Here is a 15205-nt window from a genome sequence, read left to right as displayed (position 1 = left end):
TAGAATCAAAACAAAATACCTGTGATACTGGTCAAGTACTTCAGAAGAGTTATATTGATCTGGAGAATCAATGTTTTGTGAGACATTGGTATTTGTATTTTTTGGTATTAATTCCCCGGAACTGTTAAGTTTCAGTATCTATTTATAGATAGATGTCTATATATCATGGGTATCTATATGGATGTATTTGTTTGTATGTCTATCTGTCTATAGGTATGCATTTCATAGCATGTTGCTCAGTCTGTATTCTGGCTCCTGTTCCTCATGCTGCAGAGCTGCAGCATGTACTTCAACAACTGGTTAGTCTGCTTCTCCTTCCAACTACTATTCTGTTATCTTCTGATCAGAAAAAAATGATAGATATTTCTTCATTCATGGTCATGTAGGGGGATTCTAGACACCATCCTTCTTCATAGTGGTGCAGGATACTTTGTCACTTCAGTTACTTTGAAGATTAACTAATGCTCCCACCTTAGTGAAATGACAATACAAGTTCGATGTATTATAATTTTCAATGAACCTGTCCTTTAGTCTAAACTAGCTTCTTAAATGTCTAGTCAATGAAGAGAGCAGACACTATTGACAGACTTTGACAGACACTATTTGATTTTTAAGACATGCTGGGTGAGTCTCCTCGAGGTGCTCCTGCAGTAGCAGAGAAAGTCATCTTCTGTAGTATTGCAGAAGATGACTGGCTACATCCGAAGAAAGCCTGAAAAATGAAGGGACCAGTCAGATACTCCGGGAAAATATCAGGCTGAGACCCAGAGGCTTGTAGAAGATGAGCTTCCTCCCACAAAATGCCAGATCCTGTTTGTGAAGAAAACTTGTGGAGATATTCTTCTGTGCAAAAGTACCACTGATTTGCTCAAGACTTAAGATGTAGAAAAATATAATAGCAAAAGAGAAGAACTGGGAAGCTTCTTAAACCAAGTTACTGTGCTCTAGTCTAAGCAGAAAAGTCTCAGCAGGGAAATTAATCTGTGTGATGGCATTGACGTAAGTCTCTGCTCAGTTTGTGTGTGCATATAAACAGGGAAAGCAAGAGAGAATAACACAATTTTATAAATATTCTTACTTATGAGGAGTGAAAAGGGAAGCCAGATTTTAAAGACCTGCATAACTGTTTGCACAGAGCTTTACCACATGCACTATGATAGATCCAGCAATGTTTGCCAACTTTTCTATCTGTACTCTGAATGAGTCACAGTTATCTCCAGTACTCTCTAGTTTTTCAAGCCTGGCGAAGTCATTAGGTTAAGTTCCAGAGTGGGTTTTGCTGACGTCAACACAAAGAAATAAATTGAGGCTGTCCTACACATTTATGTACACAGAGTGCAATCAGCTTAATGCAAACCTCACAGAACTGTTGAGAGAAAAAGCATTCAGCCTGATCCATGATGGGATGAACTGTGCTGGGGAATATGGGTAGCTATAAGGAGAATGTGGGTAACTATAATTTAGCTCTTAAACCATTATACAAATGCAGTTTTTGTAGGTACTATTCTAAATTAAGCATGATGAGTTTGTGATAAAGTTCAACCTTTTTGTGGCAGGCAATCACAGCGTCTCCTATAGAATTTAACCAGTGTCTGGGGACAGTACAAGACATCAGACAGCTGGGTGATTTTATTGGCTCAATAGTGTCAGAACAGGAGAGCCTGCATGTGAACTTGAAGTAGGCAAAACGGGTGCTGAGAGATATATTCCCCACACCATTACAAAGAACCTGTACCAGCTATTCTGTCTTGCAGAAAGCCTTGGAAAACAGTCTTCCTTGACAATGTGACGGTGACGGCATAGGTAGATTTCACATCACTCCCTCTAGTTTCTTATGCATAGGGAATGCTCTACCTGCCTTTACAGAGTGTATTTAATCCAATATAAGTACCTAAATGTAAATCTTGTTAGGAGATGCACAAGATACACTGATTTCCTACTGTAAAAAAAAAAAAATCTTCATACTTAGTGATTTAATTGCTTTACAAACATCTTAAACAGTGAACTGCAGCCAGGTACTGTACTGAAAAATAAAATAGCATTCTGGGCATAAGTCCCATTTTAGATTTTTATATTTCAAACCTGTACATTTCAAAAAGGTAAAGAGAGAAGTATGTAGAAGTAGTTGTCTTCCTTTTTTCTTCACTACTTTAATTAGTCCATAAAATAAATGGATGCATGAAACTTATCTCTCCACTTGTTCTCTTGCTTCCTCTTGAGCAGGGGAAGATTTCTGACCCCTTGCTTTATTATGGAAGCAGAACACAGATTATGGCATGTAATGGATTAAAGCTTTAAATGTCAAACCTCTTAGTTACCATCTTAATTGCCAACAGATTTGAAATTACAGTAGGAAAAATAATTATATTTCTAGACTTCTGGCAAAGAGCTACAGATCAATGAGAAAAATGTGACATTAAAACAAGTAGAGTAAAATAGTTTGGGTTCTAGCTCACATGTAATCTTTTGGATTGAGAAATAGTACTAGACATCAAAATTTAACTGTAGTTACAAATCTTGATGTTGGTGAAGCTCTGTTTTTGTGAGTGGTAAAGTATTATATGCTTTTAGTCGAAAAAGTCTGCTTTCACATGAATATGTGCTTGGGAGATGAAGTAAAAATAGCTTGCATCATTTAGAAAGAATAGTCATTGGTTGTGATGGGCAAACAATAGCAACAACAATGGGAAAATACATTGGAAAACAATTCAGGAGTTTTCTGCTTGACTTTCATCCAGTGTTGGGAAATTAAATAAGAGATCTCTAGGGCATCAGTTAAACAGATTTTTACCATTCTAATTACCTCTGAAAGGATTAGTATGAAGCTAGAAAATATGATGTATATTATCTATAGAGGACTTTTAAAAATTGCTGTTGTGTTTTCAAGCAGGATACTTCCTCATTCTAATAAAAATGCCTTCATTCAGTGTATCTGGTACAGGTATATCCTTGATTAATATCTCTGCATGATCAATATATTGATTAAGATCACTGCTGGATTATCCAATACTGAAATCTACAAAAAGTTACATTCTATATTCTATATATTGATTTTTCAACTGAACAATGCAGGAGTCATCTTAGTTGGACTCAAGCTTCATACAGTCTAATTAACCTGTCATACCTTTTTTAATGCACTTTTTGAAGAATTTGTGCGCATACTCATTCAACAAGTAGAGCTGATTTCTGAATATTATATGGAAAAATTCTGTGACTTGTTGCTGTGTTGAATGAAAACTCTAAGTGGACAAAAAAAGGCTGTTTGGAAGATGAAAAACTATCCAATTAAAACAAAGTTCTGTTGTCATTTAATATTCACATTTTCCTTCCCTGCCTTTTTTTAACAGCTCTCAAATTCCTTGTAGCCGAAGTAATTACACTGCAGGAATTTCAGCTCCCCCAAACAGTACTTTTTTCAGTGCCATGCTTGAATGGAAGTCCCATGAACAACAATGTTCATTGGACTAGGCCCAGAAAAAAAAATTGTTAAGATGTGTACTAGTTTGGGGACTGGTAAAACTGCTAGATGAAAGGTTGGGGAGTTCAATGGAAAAACATATTCGGTATAGCACTCACTGAGGATTTGAAGATCTTTTTTTTCCCTTGAAACTCTCAGAAGATACCAAGATCATCATGCTGAGCTACATGAAATCTCTCTGAATAACCTAAGTACAGCAATCCTATGCACATAATACGAAACAGAAAGAAAAGATAAATTTCTTTGTGATTTGCAGCTTTCTCTATAGACGGTGAGTGAACATGCTTCAAAAAGCAGCAAATTATTTTGAAAAGCTGAAAGCCAGAGCAGGAAAACTGCATGAAAAGAAATGTGAATCTTGGCAGGCAAGAATAAGAAAGATCATGACTACATGAAAGGCTTTTAAAATATGACAGCACTCTGAACACTGCATATTGTTGAAGAAAGATCCTCAGATCCTTCAAGATCCTGACAAAAATGAACCTGTGATCTGATAAAGATAGTTGTCTTGATGAAGGTGTAATTCTGTCTACTTCTCAAAGGAGTAGAAATAAAAAGTGGGGCAGGGTAAAACTGAATCAACAATAAATAGCTGGTGATGGCTGTCTTGACCATTTTTCTTTAGATAATTGCTCAGTGGTTGTGTCATGGAAATAGTTTCATGTAGTGTGGGGATCAGTTTCAGGCTAACCAAACTTTGCACTATCATGATGTTCTATAAGCAACATATATTAGATCTAGGAAGATATTTTACCTGTTTCAGTAGAATCTGCTAATCTCCTAAATTTTCCTATGTGAAAGTGCATATTACCAGGATATTGGTTATCTCCCTGATTGTTATGTATCATTATTTCATGGAAATTTGGTGAAATTCATAATTTGTGGATAATGTAGTATGAATTTGCTTAGTCAAGTACAGCCTAAGTCACATCTCAGTATTACCTTTTTTTGTCTTTTTTTTTTTTCAGACTTAGTGTCCCTCATGCTTAATTTGATAATGCCAGTATTATACTCTTAACTGTGTAAATTTACCACTCTTCTGCTCTCCCTCCAACCAATACTGCAGTTGCAAAAGACTCCCAGCCTTCCTGATCCTGCTTGTCACATATCAGAAACGTTACCTAGCACATAGTAAGTGCTTTTTGAGAGTTAAGCTGGAATGAAATGGGATCACAGGGAAGGAACCACTGTGGTGGGTCCTTTCCCTCCTCCGCAAGAGGGGGCATGCAGTGCCAGGGTGCTGTGCAGCCAGCTGCACGCGGGTGAGTGCTCGCTGCTTGCTTTCTGCTCCTCTGGCTGGGTTTCATGTTTCGCATCAAGACCTTTGCCAGCACCACTTTATTATGGACCCCTCGAGGTGCCTGGGAAATGGTATCTCACCTGAACCACTCATGACCAGTCCCACGAGAACCACAGTCCTGCTCCTGCCTTGAAGCTTTCGTTACAGCCTCTGTTTGCTGCGGTTGAATTCTTCCTGATTTATGTCAGCGTGATGTCAGAGTAAGCTCTTGACTTTGAATCTCTGTTGAAATCTTATCTTGCAAACAGTAACAGTTTGCTACTGTCACTATCTGAACTTGGTCAGCTTTGTTTTCTTCACTCACATAGCATTGGTTTGTTTTATGTAGTTATGGTACTACCAGCTGCAAACACCATATTCTGCTTCAGCCAACTCTAGGTTATTAGGTTATGAATGCTAAAAATTATGAGCAGTGCTTTAATTTACATAGCTATAGCCACACATCATCCAGAGTGAATAAAAGCCAGATTGTAAAATAATTACAATCTCTTGAAGTGGAGCCAGCCTCACAGACCAGATCCATCCGTCTTCATTAATTTGTATACAGTTCTTTTACCAGAACAAACTTTCTGAAGGTACTCGCATGGGAATGCTGAAACAGCTGCACAACTTTTATTTTGAAGAAAAACAAGTTGAGCCTTGGAACAGTGTGTTTTAAAGAGCGAGGGAGAGAGTGACTCTGCATTTAAGACTTTGACCAGCATGTGTAAGAAGTGCTCTCATGGCTGGAATAATCTAAAACATTTTTACCTGGGTAGCACTTGGCAAAGCTCCCCTTTTTTCCTGCACAGTTGAAAGGAATCCAGTACAACTCTGTGCTTCGATCAACTTGACTCCAGTTTTGCTCAGCCTGTAAGGTCTGCTGGTGCACGGACGTGCCTGTCTTATGTGGCCTCTATGGCCCTTTTCTGCTCAACTGTCAGAAAGAGGGAGGGAGGCTTCCCCCAGCACCAAAATATCGTTCTGTGTGCTCTCTGCAGCACAGTAGCTAAGACCAAGTTTCCTGGTTACTCCCTGGTCTTTTTGGAGTTATTTGCTGGAAGAAGTCTTTTTTCCGTCTTTAAATGGATGATTGTGTTACAATCAAGAAAAAGCATCTCCAAAGACCAATCTTTAGGTAAGTGATGCTACTGTTTCTTTGAACTGAAGACATTATGAACTTTACATCCTATTTGTTAGCTTAAAGTTCATATGCGAACACACAAAAAATTGCTCAAGAAAAAGAGTTTAATGTTAGATACTATTAGATAATTTTGGTGGTCAGATTATATTTTTTCTCCTTGTATGGGGACTTTGCAGATTTTTCTTTCTGTCATCTACATTTTCTATAGTTTTGTGGGGGATTGCCTTTATTATGAAAGAGGAGCAACATAGCTCTTGAAACTTTTTTTTTTTTTTGGTGCGCGTGTTTTGTTTTGTTTTCCTACAGCTCTGCAGTCCCTCAGTGTATTCTGGAATTATAAAACTGTTTAAATGTGGAACATGAGTCTTGGTTGGTTTAGTTGACTATGTCTGGGTGGCAGAGTTTTCGTATTTGAAATGATGCGCCTTATAGAGTAAAGGAACTTGCTTGCTGGGACATACAGCCAAGGGATTAAAATATAACTAATTCACAAGACTCTTCTGATAGGAAAAGCTCATGTTTAAAGAGTAACAAGTTGGAAGTTTTGTGAGGTGGATCTTCACTGCCTCGTACATATGTGATTTTGATCCATGAAATAAGTTTCTGATTATTTTATATTTTAATGTCAATTGTAAATTTCTTTTTACAAATCAGGACTAGATTTATTTTATTTATCTTTTACTAAAGCATACCCCTTTATTTCCTTTGGCCACTGCTAGCTTCAGACTAAGTGATCTTGCATGGGAAATAATATTTCTCTAACTACTAGTAAGGTTTCATTGGCCATAGGATTAAATATACCTGCAATAGTTCACACTTCTTTTTATGGCTAGTGACATCTTCAACAAAACTCCAACTCTTACTGGATGACCAGTAGGATATTGAAACCACAGTGTTTATATGACAAATAAATATAAGATTATAGATGGTCCCAGAGCAAATACAGGTTTGTTATTTATTGGATGGCCACTACTGATGTCATATATTATGAGATTACAGTAATGGCTGGCATTTCAACTTCAGAGTAAACTCAGGTAGCCATGCCAGGATTATGTTCTGCTACCTGGGGAGAAGTCTTTCAGTAGTGTACAGTTATGGTGCAGAAAGGGAATACAGAGATTAAAAGGTTATTACAGGAATGAAATGGCCTAAATGCTAACCTTATATTGGAAAGTCCTGTGTGGATTTGCTATGTAATTTATATCAGAAATTAAATGAAATGTATTGCACTTTGCTTTAATAAAGTGGGGCTAAGACGTTATTTTATAGAAAGCTGTTGACTGAAATTAATAGTTTAGTTCACTATATTTCTGTTTAAACATCTGTAACCATTTTTAAAGGATCAATGATAACTATCCAATAAACTGTAACCTTTAAAAAATTATTATAAAAGCACATTCTTCACAGTCTTTTGGGGCCATTAGAATTGCGGGTGAAGTGCATATTTCCTGATGTGTTCAGAAATCTGCTGTAGCTCATGTAGCACTGGATAGTTTGCAAAAGTTTTCTTAATGGATATCTCCCTAAATTGTCTCGTGGTTGTAAGCTTAATTCAATGAAATACAAGAAATTTCAACATTTCTTACCCAATTCATTCCTGCAAATCAGTTTTAAATACAGAGCAGCAACTAACTATTGCTGGCATGCTTAATCCAGAGCAAGAAAGCCCCTAATATGGAAAGCCCCCTAAGAGCCCACGGCTCTGCAGTGACTCTTCTGGCAAAAGATCTCTGTTATAGTACAGTAAATGCTTAAGAAACATTTCCAAGGTCGAGACCAGCACAATATTTTAGGCAGCTCAAACAGAAAGACAATCTCCGTATGCCATAAAGATCGTATCATGTACAGTAAATGCAGATGCTATCATAGTACATTAAGCAGATGATTTTTTTAAAGTTCATTTTCCTTCTGACTTTGGAAAATATTCTCCAGTGAAATAGTGCTCTTACACACATATTGTGAAGATTTAGCCTCAGTCCTTTTAATCCTGTAATTTTCTTCCCATGTAAGTAGTATGGTTTTACTGGGTGCAAACCTTACTTTGAAGTAACTGAATCTGCAGTTCAGATGATATTTTTTCCCACAAAAAAAGAAGAAAATATCAAATTGCCCATATATAAGTGTGTGCGTGTGTGTATGTGTGAGTGTAATCTGTATATACAGCCAAAAGTAATTTTAGATGTACACTAAAAAAATCAAGTCTTTCTTGGGAGCTATATCAGAACTTAAGTACCTGTGAGTATCTTCCTTAGCAAGGTACATTTACAGTGGATATATGCTTTTGTTTGAGTTGCCTTTCCAGTAACAAAAAAACCAAACAAACACCAGACTGAGGATCTATTGTAAATGTTACCTTCCATGTTACCAATCCTTTGTGTAAGAGTATGATAAGTACTATATTTTCAGATGTGGAAATCAATAATAAAAAAGTTATTTCACACTCTTTTTTTTTTTTTTTTTTGTTAAATCCTGAATTCATGAAGAGGTAATAATATAAAAATGCTGTGAAAGAAGTGTAACTTCTGATATTTCCAACCTAGTTGCGCTACGAATTAACTAAAAAATTCATTCAGAAATATAGCTGTGTAAAAAAGCCAAGCTTATGAATCATATAGAAGTATTACTAAATCACATCAATTTGGATGAAATTTTGTAATTGCATCAGAACCCAACTGCTAAATACTTAGAGATTCCTGCCTTTGTTAATATCAAAATATCAGCCTGTTATATGCGAAGATAATTCAACAGAGCTCATAGCTTGGATATTCACTAGCTATTTTAATGCTAACATAAATTACTGAGGACATTCCATATTTTTATTAAGACCAGCATCTTGAGCATATTTGCTATAACTGGAAATGGTCAAATTAATTCAAACAATAAACAAATCAGCTTTCTCAAAGAATGCAGTGGGAGCTTCATAGCTCTGCCATTTAAAATTGGACTGAATAAAGCCATATAAAATATGCTTTAGGAAACAAATCCTTTCCTGCCAACTGCATAGATTAGATGACATAATAAGTGTTTTAGTTCTCAGATTTATGTGATTTCTATTAACATAAGAATTTCCACAATCGTTAGTCAATGCTTACACTGAAGCTAATGCTTTTCTACACTCCAGTCTGCTTTTTGTTGTTTTTTGTGACTTTGGTCTTCTTTGTCTTCACTGTGAATGGAAGCAAAAGAATCAGAGTGTCATAAGAAAAGTTGTTCTTCTGGTAACTGCCTTAGTGGGATCCAAGAAAACCTGGAATTATTTCAAGAAATCCATGGCCTTTTGAGATTTCCTGATCAACTGTAGCTGGATAATAGCAATGAATTTTTCTTTGCTGTATAACTTTGATTTAATGTGTTTTTAAAAATATTAATACATTAGCTTCAAAATACTTCTCTCTTCTGTTCTCTGTTTGACACATTTTCTGTGGAAAAATAGTGTTCATGGTGTTCTTTCTCCTGCTTTTTGGGAGAGAACAAGGGTGGAAAAACACTTGTTTTCTAACTCTTCAGGGAGCTCTACTACTATCTTTAATATGGTGTCTGCCTATGATAGAAGCTTCTTGTACTGTTGCTGTTGTTCCATTATCTTTGTTCACTATATATTATGGACGTTGTATTAATTGCAATTAACTAGACTAGATCTCTCTGTAACTTTATCTCCTCTTTTACTAAGAAAATGACCCAGTCCAATCATTTGGTCTCTTACTTCTAGTTCCATAAATAAAAAAGTCTGATTTGTTATTTTGTTTTATGATAAAATCAGCTCCAAAAACTGGATCCTGAATCTTACTGTAATCCGCTGGCAGAAGCTGTTCCAGCATGATTCTTACACCACTGCAGGGCACATAGGTGATGCCAGGTGAGGGCTGTGCAGTATATTGCGTATGTTTACAAAGACCAGGTTTCTACAAAATATTTATACTGCCATCATTTGTGGAATAAGAATAATCTATACCAGTAACTTTATTTTTCATTTACATGTAGTATAGTAAAATATAGAAACAGCACGTTCTGTGACTTCTAGACATTACAACTTTTTGGCAGACTCTTCTTCTATGGAAAAAATATACTGACAAGTATTTTCTAGCAAAAAATAACCATCAGTGTAATGCCCTCTCTTTTTATTTATTTATTTATTTTTTTCCTGGAAGCTCAAAATATTCAGGAGTTTTCCAAGTACAAACAAACACATTCTGATATATAAGAATGGTATTTTTTTTTTCGTATTTGTGATTTATAGTTTACTCTTTTTACACTATGACTTCAATATAATATGTACTGAACAGGTATCCTCGTGTTTTACAGGAGCATAAATGGTGCTTGCACCTTCTCAATTAGTGTCCATGGAGTAGGCACAAAATCAGAATATCACATGAAAAGGATGTATCTCAGTGAAAAGGAAATGGTTGTAACAGTAGGCAACCTAGAAATTAGTAGGCCTTAAAGCTATATAGTGGTTTAAAAGGTTGTAAAAAAAAAAAAGGTTGTTTTCTCTCTTTATTAGTAGTGGTCTTCAATGGGTCCAAATTATTATCCTTATTCCTCGTGTGTAGAGAATAAGCAGATATATGGAAAACTTTGCCAGGTTTATGTTGAATTGTGCACTACAATTACTATGAATGTACATTATATATCATTATTGCTAGTGATCGCTTAATTGTAAATTAATGTAGCATATTAATTTAATGAGTGATAATTTATTCCAATGGTGTAGGAGGAAGGTGGGAAGGGAAGAGAAGATGTCATCATCTTTTGCTTCTTACTTTAAAGAAAGGCTGGAATGTGAAAGCACAGTTCCACAAGAAAACCCTGACATCACAGTTGGTTTCTTGATTTCCCTTTGCCCTAACAGCAAAGTTTGCTGCACCTTCTGCAAGGTTATATACAGTGCTTAACCATGGCCATCTCATTGGTGATATTGCTGAAGGTATTTTCTGCCTACATGCTTGCTTCTGCCTCTTCTGTGTGGCTATAATGGTTATATTGATGGGTAAATACCCAAATATTATGTTGTTGTGTATTGGTTTAAACAACAGTTGTTTTTAAATGGCAGTACCTTAAAAGATTTAACTTAGAAACTGGAATGAGAAAGAGGTTAACATAAAAAGTAATCACAGAAAAACTGGGCATTGGGAGGAGGCTTGAGAGGACAGAAACATCTGCTCTTACAGCAAAACATACTATATGGTAGAGATAGCTTGGCAATCACCAGATTGAGATAGGAAGTTGGGAGAACTTTTATAGTCATCACAGTAATGATAGTCTAGATTGCTGTTGAAGTGATGGGGGAAATCCCAGCTGGTTTTGAAAACTGAGTTGTGAAGAGGACTATTTATTTTTGTACTTTTGACAGTAGAAAACAAAAGATTTGATGGATTAGAACCATTTATTTATTTATTTATTTATTTATTTTTTGTATTGAAGTACAACTTTTTGTGTACTAAAGTATAACAAGACAGTTCATTAATGAGAGCACGCTTCTTTATTTAAGCATTCTGCTCTGTATTGTTGTGTATCCAGTTTTGTTCTTCTCTGGGTTTCGCACTCTAAGGAAAATACCATATGAAAACCAGTTTTGCATCATATCTCATGCTTCTTATTAGAGCTTTCGCTTTATTCATACTTAATCAAGAACTGATTTAACAACAGTTTTGACTGTAGACTTCCAAAGAGAAAATGTTAAGTGAGAATTTATATGCATTCACTGATCAACGTTTTAATCTTTAAAGATTTCTTTTGGTTGGAATTAAAGTGTCATTATCTAGTGCAAGGTTTGAAAGGACATTCGCACAAAAGTCAGGCTATGCCTCCACTAGGATTAAAAGGAGTCAATTTTTCGGATAGTAGCAGAAGAGCAGCGGCAGATCATGCATGGCTAGTTGCATTTTGGGGGAGTTAAGAAGGGAAGAGAGGAACTTCTAGTATCCCTGAAGAAACAGAACTGACAGTACTTCAACAGAACGGTACTTCAAGCAGAGAAAGCAACAGTGGAAGAGAAAGAAGACAGTGAATTTTTTTGCATATCCTAAAGAATTGAGAAGATGGGAGGCAGGAAAGAAATTGAATTCTGCTGAGATATGAGGTGGAATTCTGCTTTTCCCTGGTGCGGAACTTTTTTCCTTATTTTTCTCTGAATAATCAGAAGTGATAACATAATTCTTTTTAGGGTGGAATTGACATATTCTGAAGGCAGATTTAAAGAATTAAGCTGTAAGTGCAAGCACAAGGAGTCCTGGCATTGTGAATACATTGTATTGGAAATACGTTTCATCAGAGCTAGTGGCTCTGTTATGCTGAGCTCTCCACATGTTTGTGACAAGGCCCACGAGTGAAGAAGAAGCATTGTAAGTGGTAGTGGTAGACAGACATGCACTGTCCCACATCACAGATTAGCAGAAATTTTCAAATTGGTGGGAAAAGGAGTTGTAGCACAAGGTAAGAGTCATTCTTCTGCCTCACAGAACTTGCAGCCTTTGGTGTGGTGGGAGACCATTATTTTTACTTCTCCTTTGCATTATCCATGCATTTTCTGGAGAGTCATAGGCTAACGTTGCCTGGTATAGTTTAAGAGTACTCATTCCTGCTTTCTCATGGCATTGGTTCCTACACTTGCCACAGAGTACTGAGTACCCATTTTGTCTCAGTTTAACATCCTTTTTATCCACAGACAAGCGCCTGTGAATGAAAACTGCAGCTCTGCCAGTGCAGCAGCTCTGTGAAGCAAACTTAATGAGTCAGCAGAGGAAGTGTCCTCTCTTGTATTTTTTAAAAATAAGCAGGTTTTCCATGTGGTAAAAGCAGAGTTTTGAATTTGTTTCTGTGGCAGGCAGAAGGCTGCGCTGAAACATGGCTTGGCACCTGGCTGGGGTCAGGGACCAGAACAGAGGTGGTTCTCTTGCCTCCACGTCTAGGATAGACTAGGATGGGAACTTGCTGTGGAGAGAAGCTGCAGCAAAGAAGGGAGGTGGGCTTCCTTTATGCAGGTTTTAAACAGCTGCTTCTGTCAAACAAGATGAAACAGCTTCCAGCATAATCCTGGCTAGATCACAGGAATCTCATGCCCATCAGTTTTAAAAACAGACTATGCTGACTTTCTGGGTTTCCAAGCATCCTGTGTGCACATAAGTGCACTTGAAGCAAAAGGAGTCCTGACTCACCCACGAGCAGAACCATGTACGATGGGCCTGGTCATTGTATTGTGTTGAGATGTTCATTAGTGTTTGTTCATTAATCTGCCTGGTAATTATCTGCATTAAATATGAGAATGAGAACTGGCTATGTCTGGAAGTTACCATGTTTTAAACATTTATTTATTTATTTATTTATTTTCCTGTTGTAGATTTAATATATTAGTGTATTCTGTGTGTAGAATATTCTGGCCAGTCCTTAAGTTGTTATCAGATAATGTTATTAAAAGTTGATTTCCAAACCAGGAGAGAATAGCAAAGAACAATCCAAGCCAATACTCTGTTTATTATTGGACATTATGGGAATCTTGGTTTTTGAAATGTTTAATTTTCCATTTAGCCAGCTCTTGCAAGCATTCATTTTAATTCTTCAATATTTCGTCTTTTAGGTAGATAGATAAGCAGATAATAGAAAAAATGATGCAAACTGTCTGCCCACCTAAGAATCATGACTATGATGGTTTACTTTATAAATGCATGTGAAAGTGAAAACAGGATTTGGCAAGGCATTTAGAAGAGTTACATTTTAAGTATTTTTAACTTTTGAAAATGCCTATGGTGCCTATGAGGCAATAATGACAAAGTAAATTAACAAAACCAAAAGAGAGTCTGAGAAACAGTTTACACAAATCTTTGGAACTGTTATCCCAAAATATTACTAGGATTCTGCTCTCAAGTGTGATTTTAAAATTGTTTTAAAAATGTGAATTTTGATGACCATGATAGACGGTCATCAAATCCATAGGTTGCATTGGTGTAAAGCTGTGGTTTTCTGAGCTAAGCTGCTAGTGTACAAAAATGGACTTAATGGTATATTCTTTGTTAAGAAGTTGGCCATTACAACACTACATTTGAATCAATGTCATTTTCTCTCATATTCTTTTCTGGAAATCTGATTTTACTCACAGCTTGAAAACGTGAAATTCAGCAGGAGGTAGTGGAGATAACAAAGGCTTCATGTGCAATACAGGACCATCTACAGATGCTAACTTGGCTAATGCAAGCAGTTCCGTTACTCTATCCTTAGTTAATACCCTAACTCATATACATGAGCTTGCACATAGTTGTAACAAACCAAAAATTGTTGGGGAATGACATAGGAAACTGGACAAGTGGGAGGATCAGGGCTGGTGTGAGCAAGTGAGGACATGAATCTCGTTCTCCTACCTCCATGCACCTTGCAGTGGAGGTTTCTGCAGTGCTGTGTGTGCCTGTTGCTGCTGGGATGCACGCTGCTCAGGTGCTTCAAGCTCACCTGGTGGCTGCGTGGTGACTTCTGTCAGCATCAAACTGGGTTTTGAATGTGGCTTTAGCCACTCCAAGATGTCTCTATGCTGCTCCAAATTTCTGTATTTCCCTTATACCTCTTTTAAACTGACTCCTTTTTTATTTCAGAAGTCTCTCCATAATTCCCTGGTGAATTCCTGTAGCTGATGGTCATCTCCCTCTTTGACATCAACAGTTTTGTGAAAACATCCTTCCAGAGAGTTTTACGCATCCCATCCACACACACTACTTACACTCTCGCTCCTACTGTTATCCAGCTACCTAGCTACCTTTTTTTTTTTTTTTTGCCAAAGACAGATGCTACAGACACCTCCACAGATGCAGATGAAGTGTCAGGAGTTTAAAGATAGGACGTCAGCACTAGAATTGAGCTTGATGATTGGGTTGAATATATAAGGAAGCAGAGGATCTTGGGTAGGAAAGGTCACAAAGACCTACTGGTGGGAAGAATCTGTTATTATTCAGAGGAGAAAATACATGGAAAAACAAGGAGGAAAAAGGAGAGAGAAAGTCCACAAGTATGTAGATACTGGTAAGGCTACATAAGGGATGGAATATAATGGATTAAAAAAATCCAAAACTGGAGATCATTTATGATTTAATGAGTGGCTTTAGTGGCAGAAGTACACTGAGAAGTTGGATAAGAGTTTGTGGAATTGAGAATGAGAATGGGTGATGAGAAGATGTGCAGAGATGATGTGAAGCAAAAAAAAAAGAAAAAAAATAGAAAAGTGGATAATAAAGAAGTGAAGGCAAAATTAAAAGAGAAAGAGAATGAGTAATATAGAATATAATGAGGGATGTGGAAATGCAAAGACAAGCAGGTGGTGAGC

General features: G+C 36.7%; 1 protein-coding gene across 14 annotated transcripts in view; it reads left to right on the top strand.

The window, feature by feature from the left end:
• PDE1A (phosphodiesterase 1A) overlaps window positions 1–15205 on the top strand; it is a 183837-nt gene that overhangs the window by 60367 nt on the left and 108265 nt on the right. Inside the window, exon 1 of one of the 14 annotated variants that reach the window (XM_083842814.1) lies at window positions 3927–5895. The exons of 10 other annotated variants lie outside the window; for them this stretch is intronic. In XM_083842814.1, coding sequence (XP_083698940.1) covers window positions 5843–5895 — 53 coding nt within the window. In that variant the 5' untranslated portion in view covers window positions 3927–5842. Of the gene's footprint in view, window positions 1–3926; window positions 5896–15205 lie in introns of those variants that run through there. 3 more of the 14 variants (XM_083842818.1, XM_083842829.1, XM_083842821.1) reach the window with 3 other exon arrangements.

This window comes from Anser anser (assembly GCF_964211835.1).
Source record: "Anser anser genome assembly, chromosome: 6".
Taxonomy (NCBI): domain Eukaryota; kingdom Metazoa; phylum Chordata; class Aves; order Anseriformes; family Anatidae; genus Anser; species Anser anser.
The sequence above is the reverse complement of the archived record's forward strand: the minus strand, read 5'-3'. Positions and strand labels throughout refer to the sequence as shown.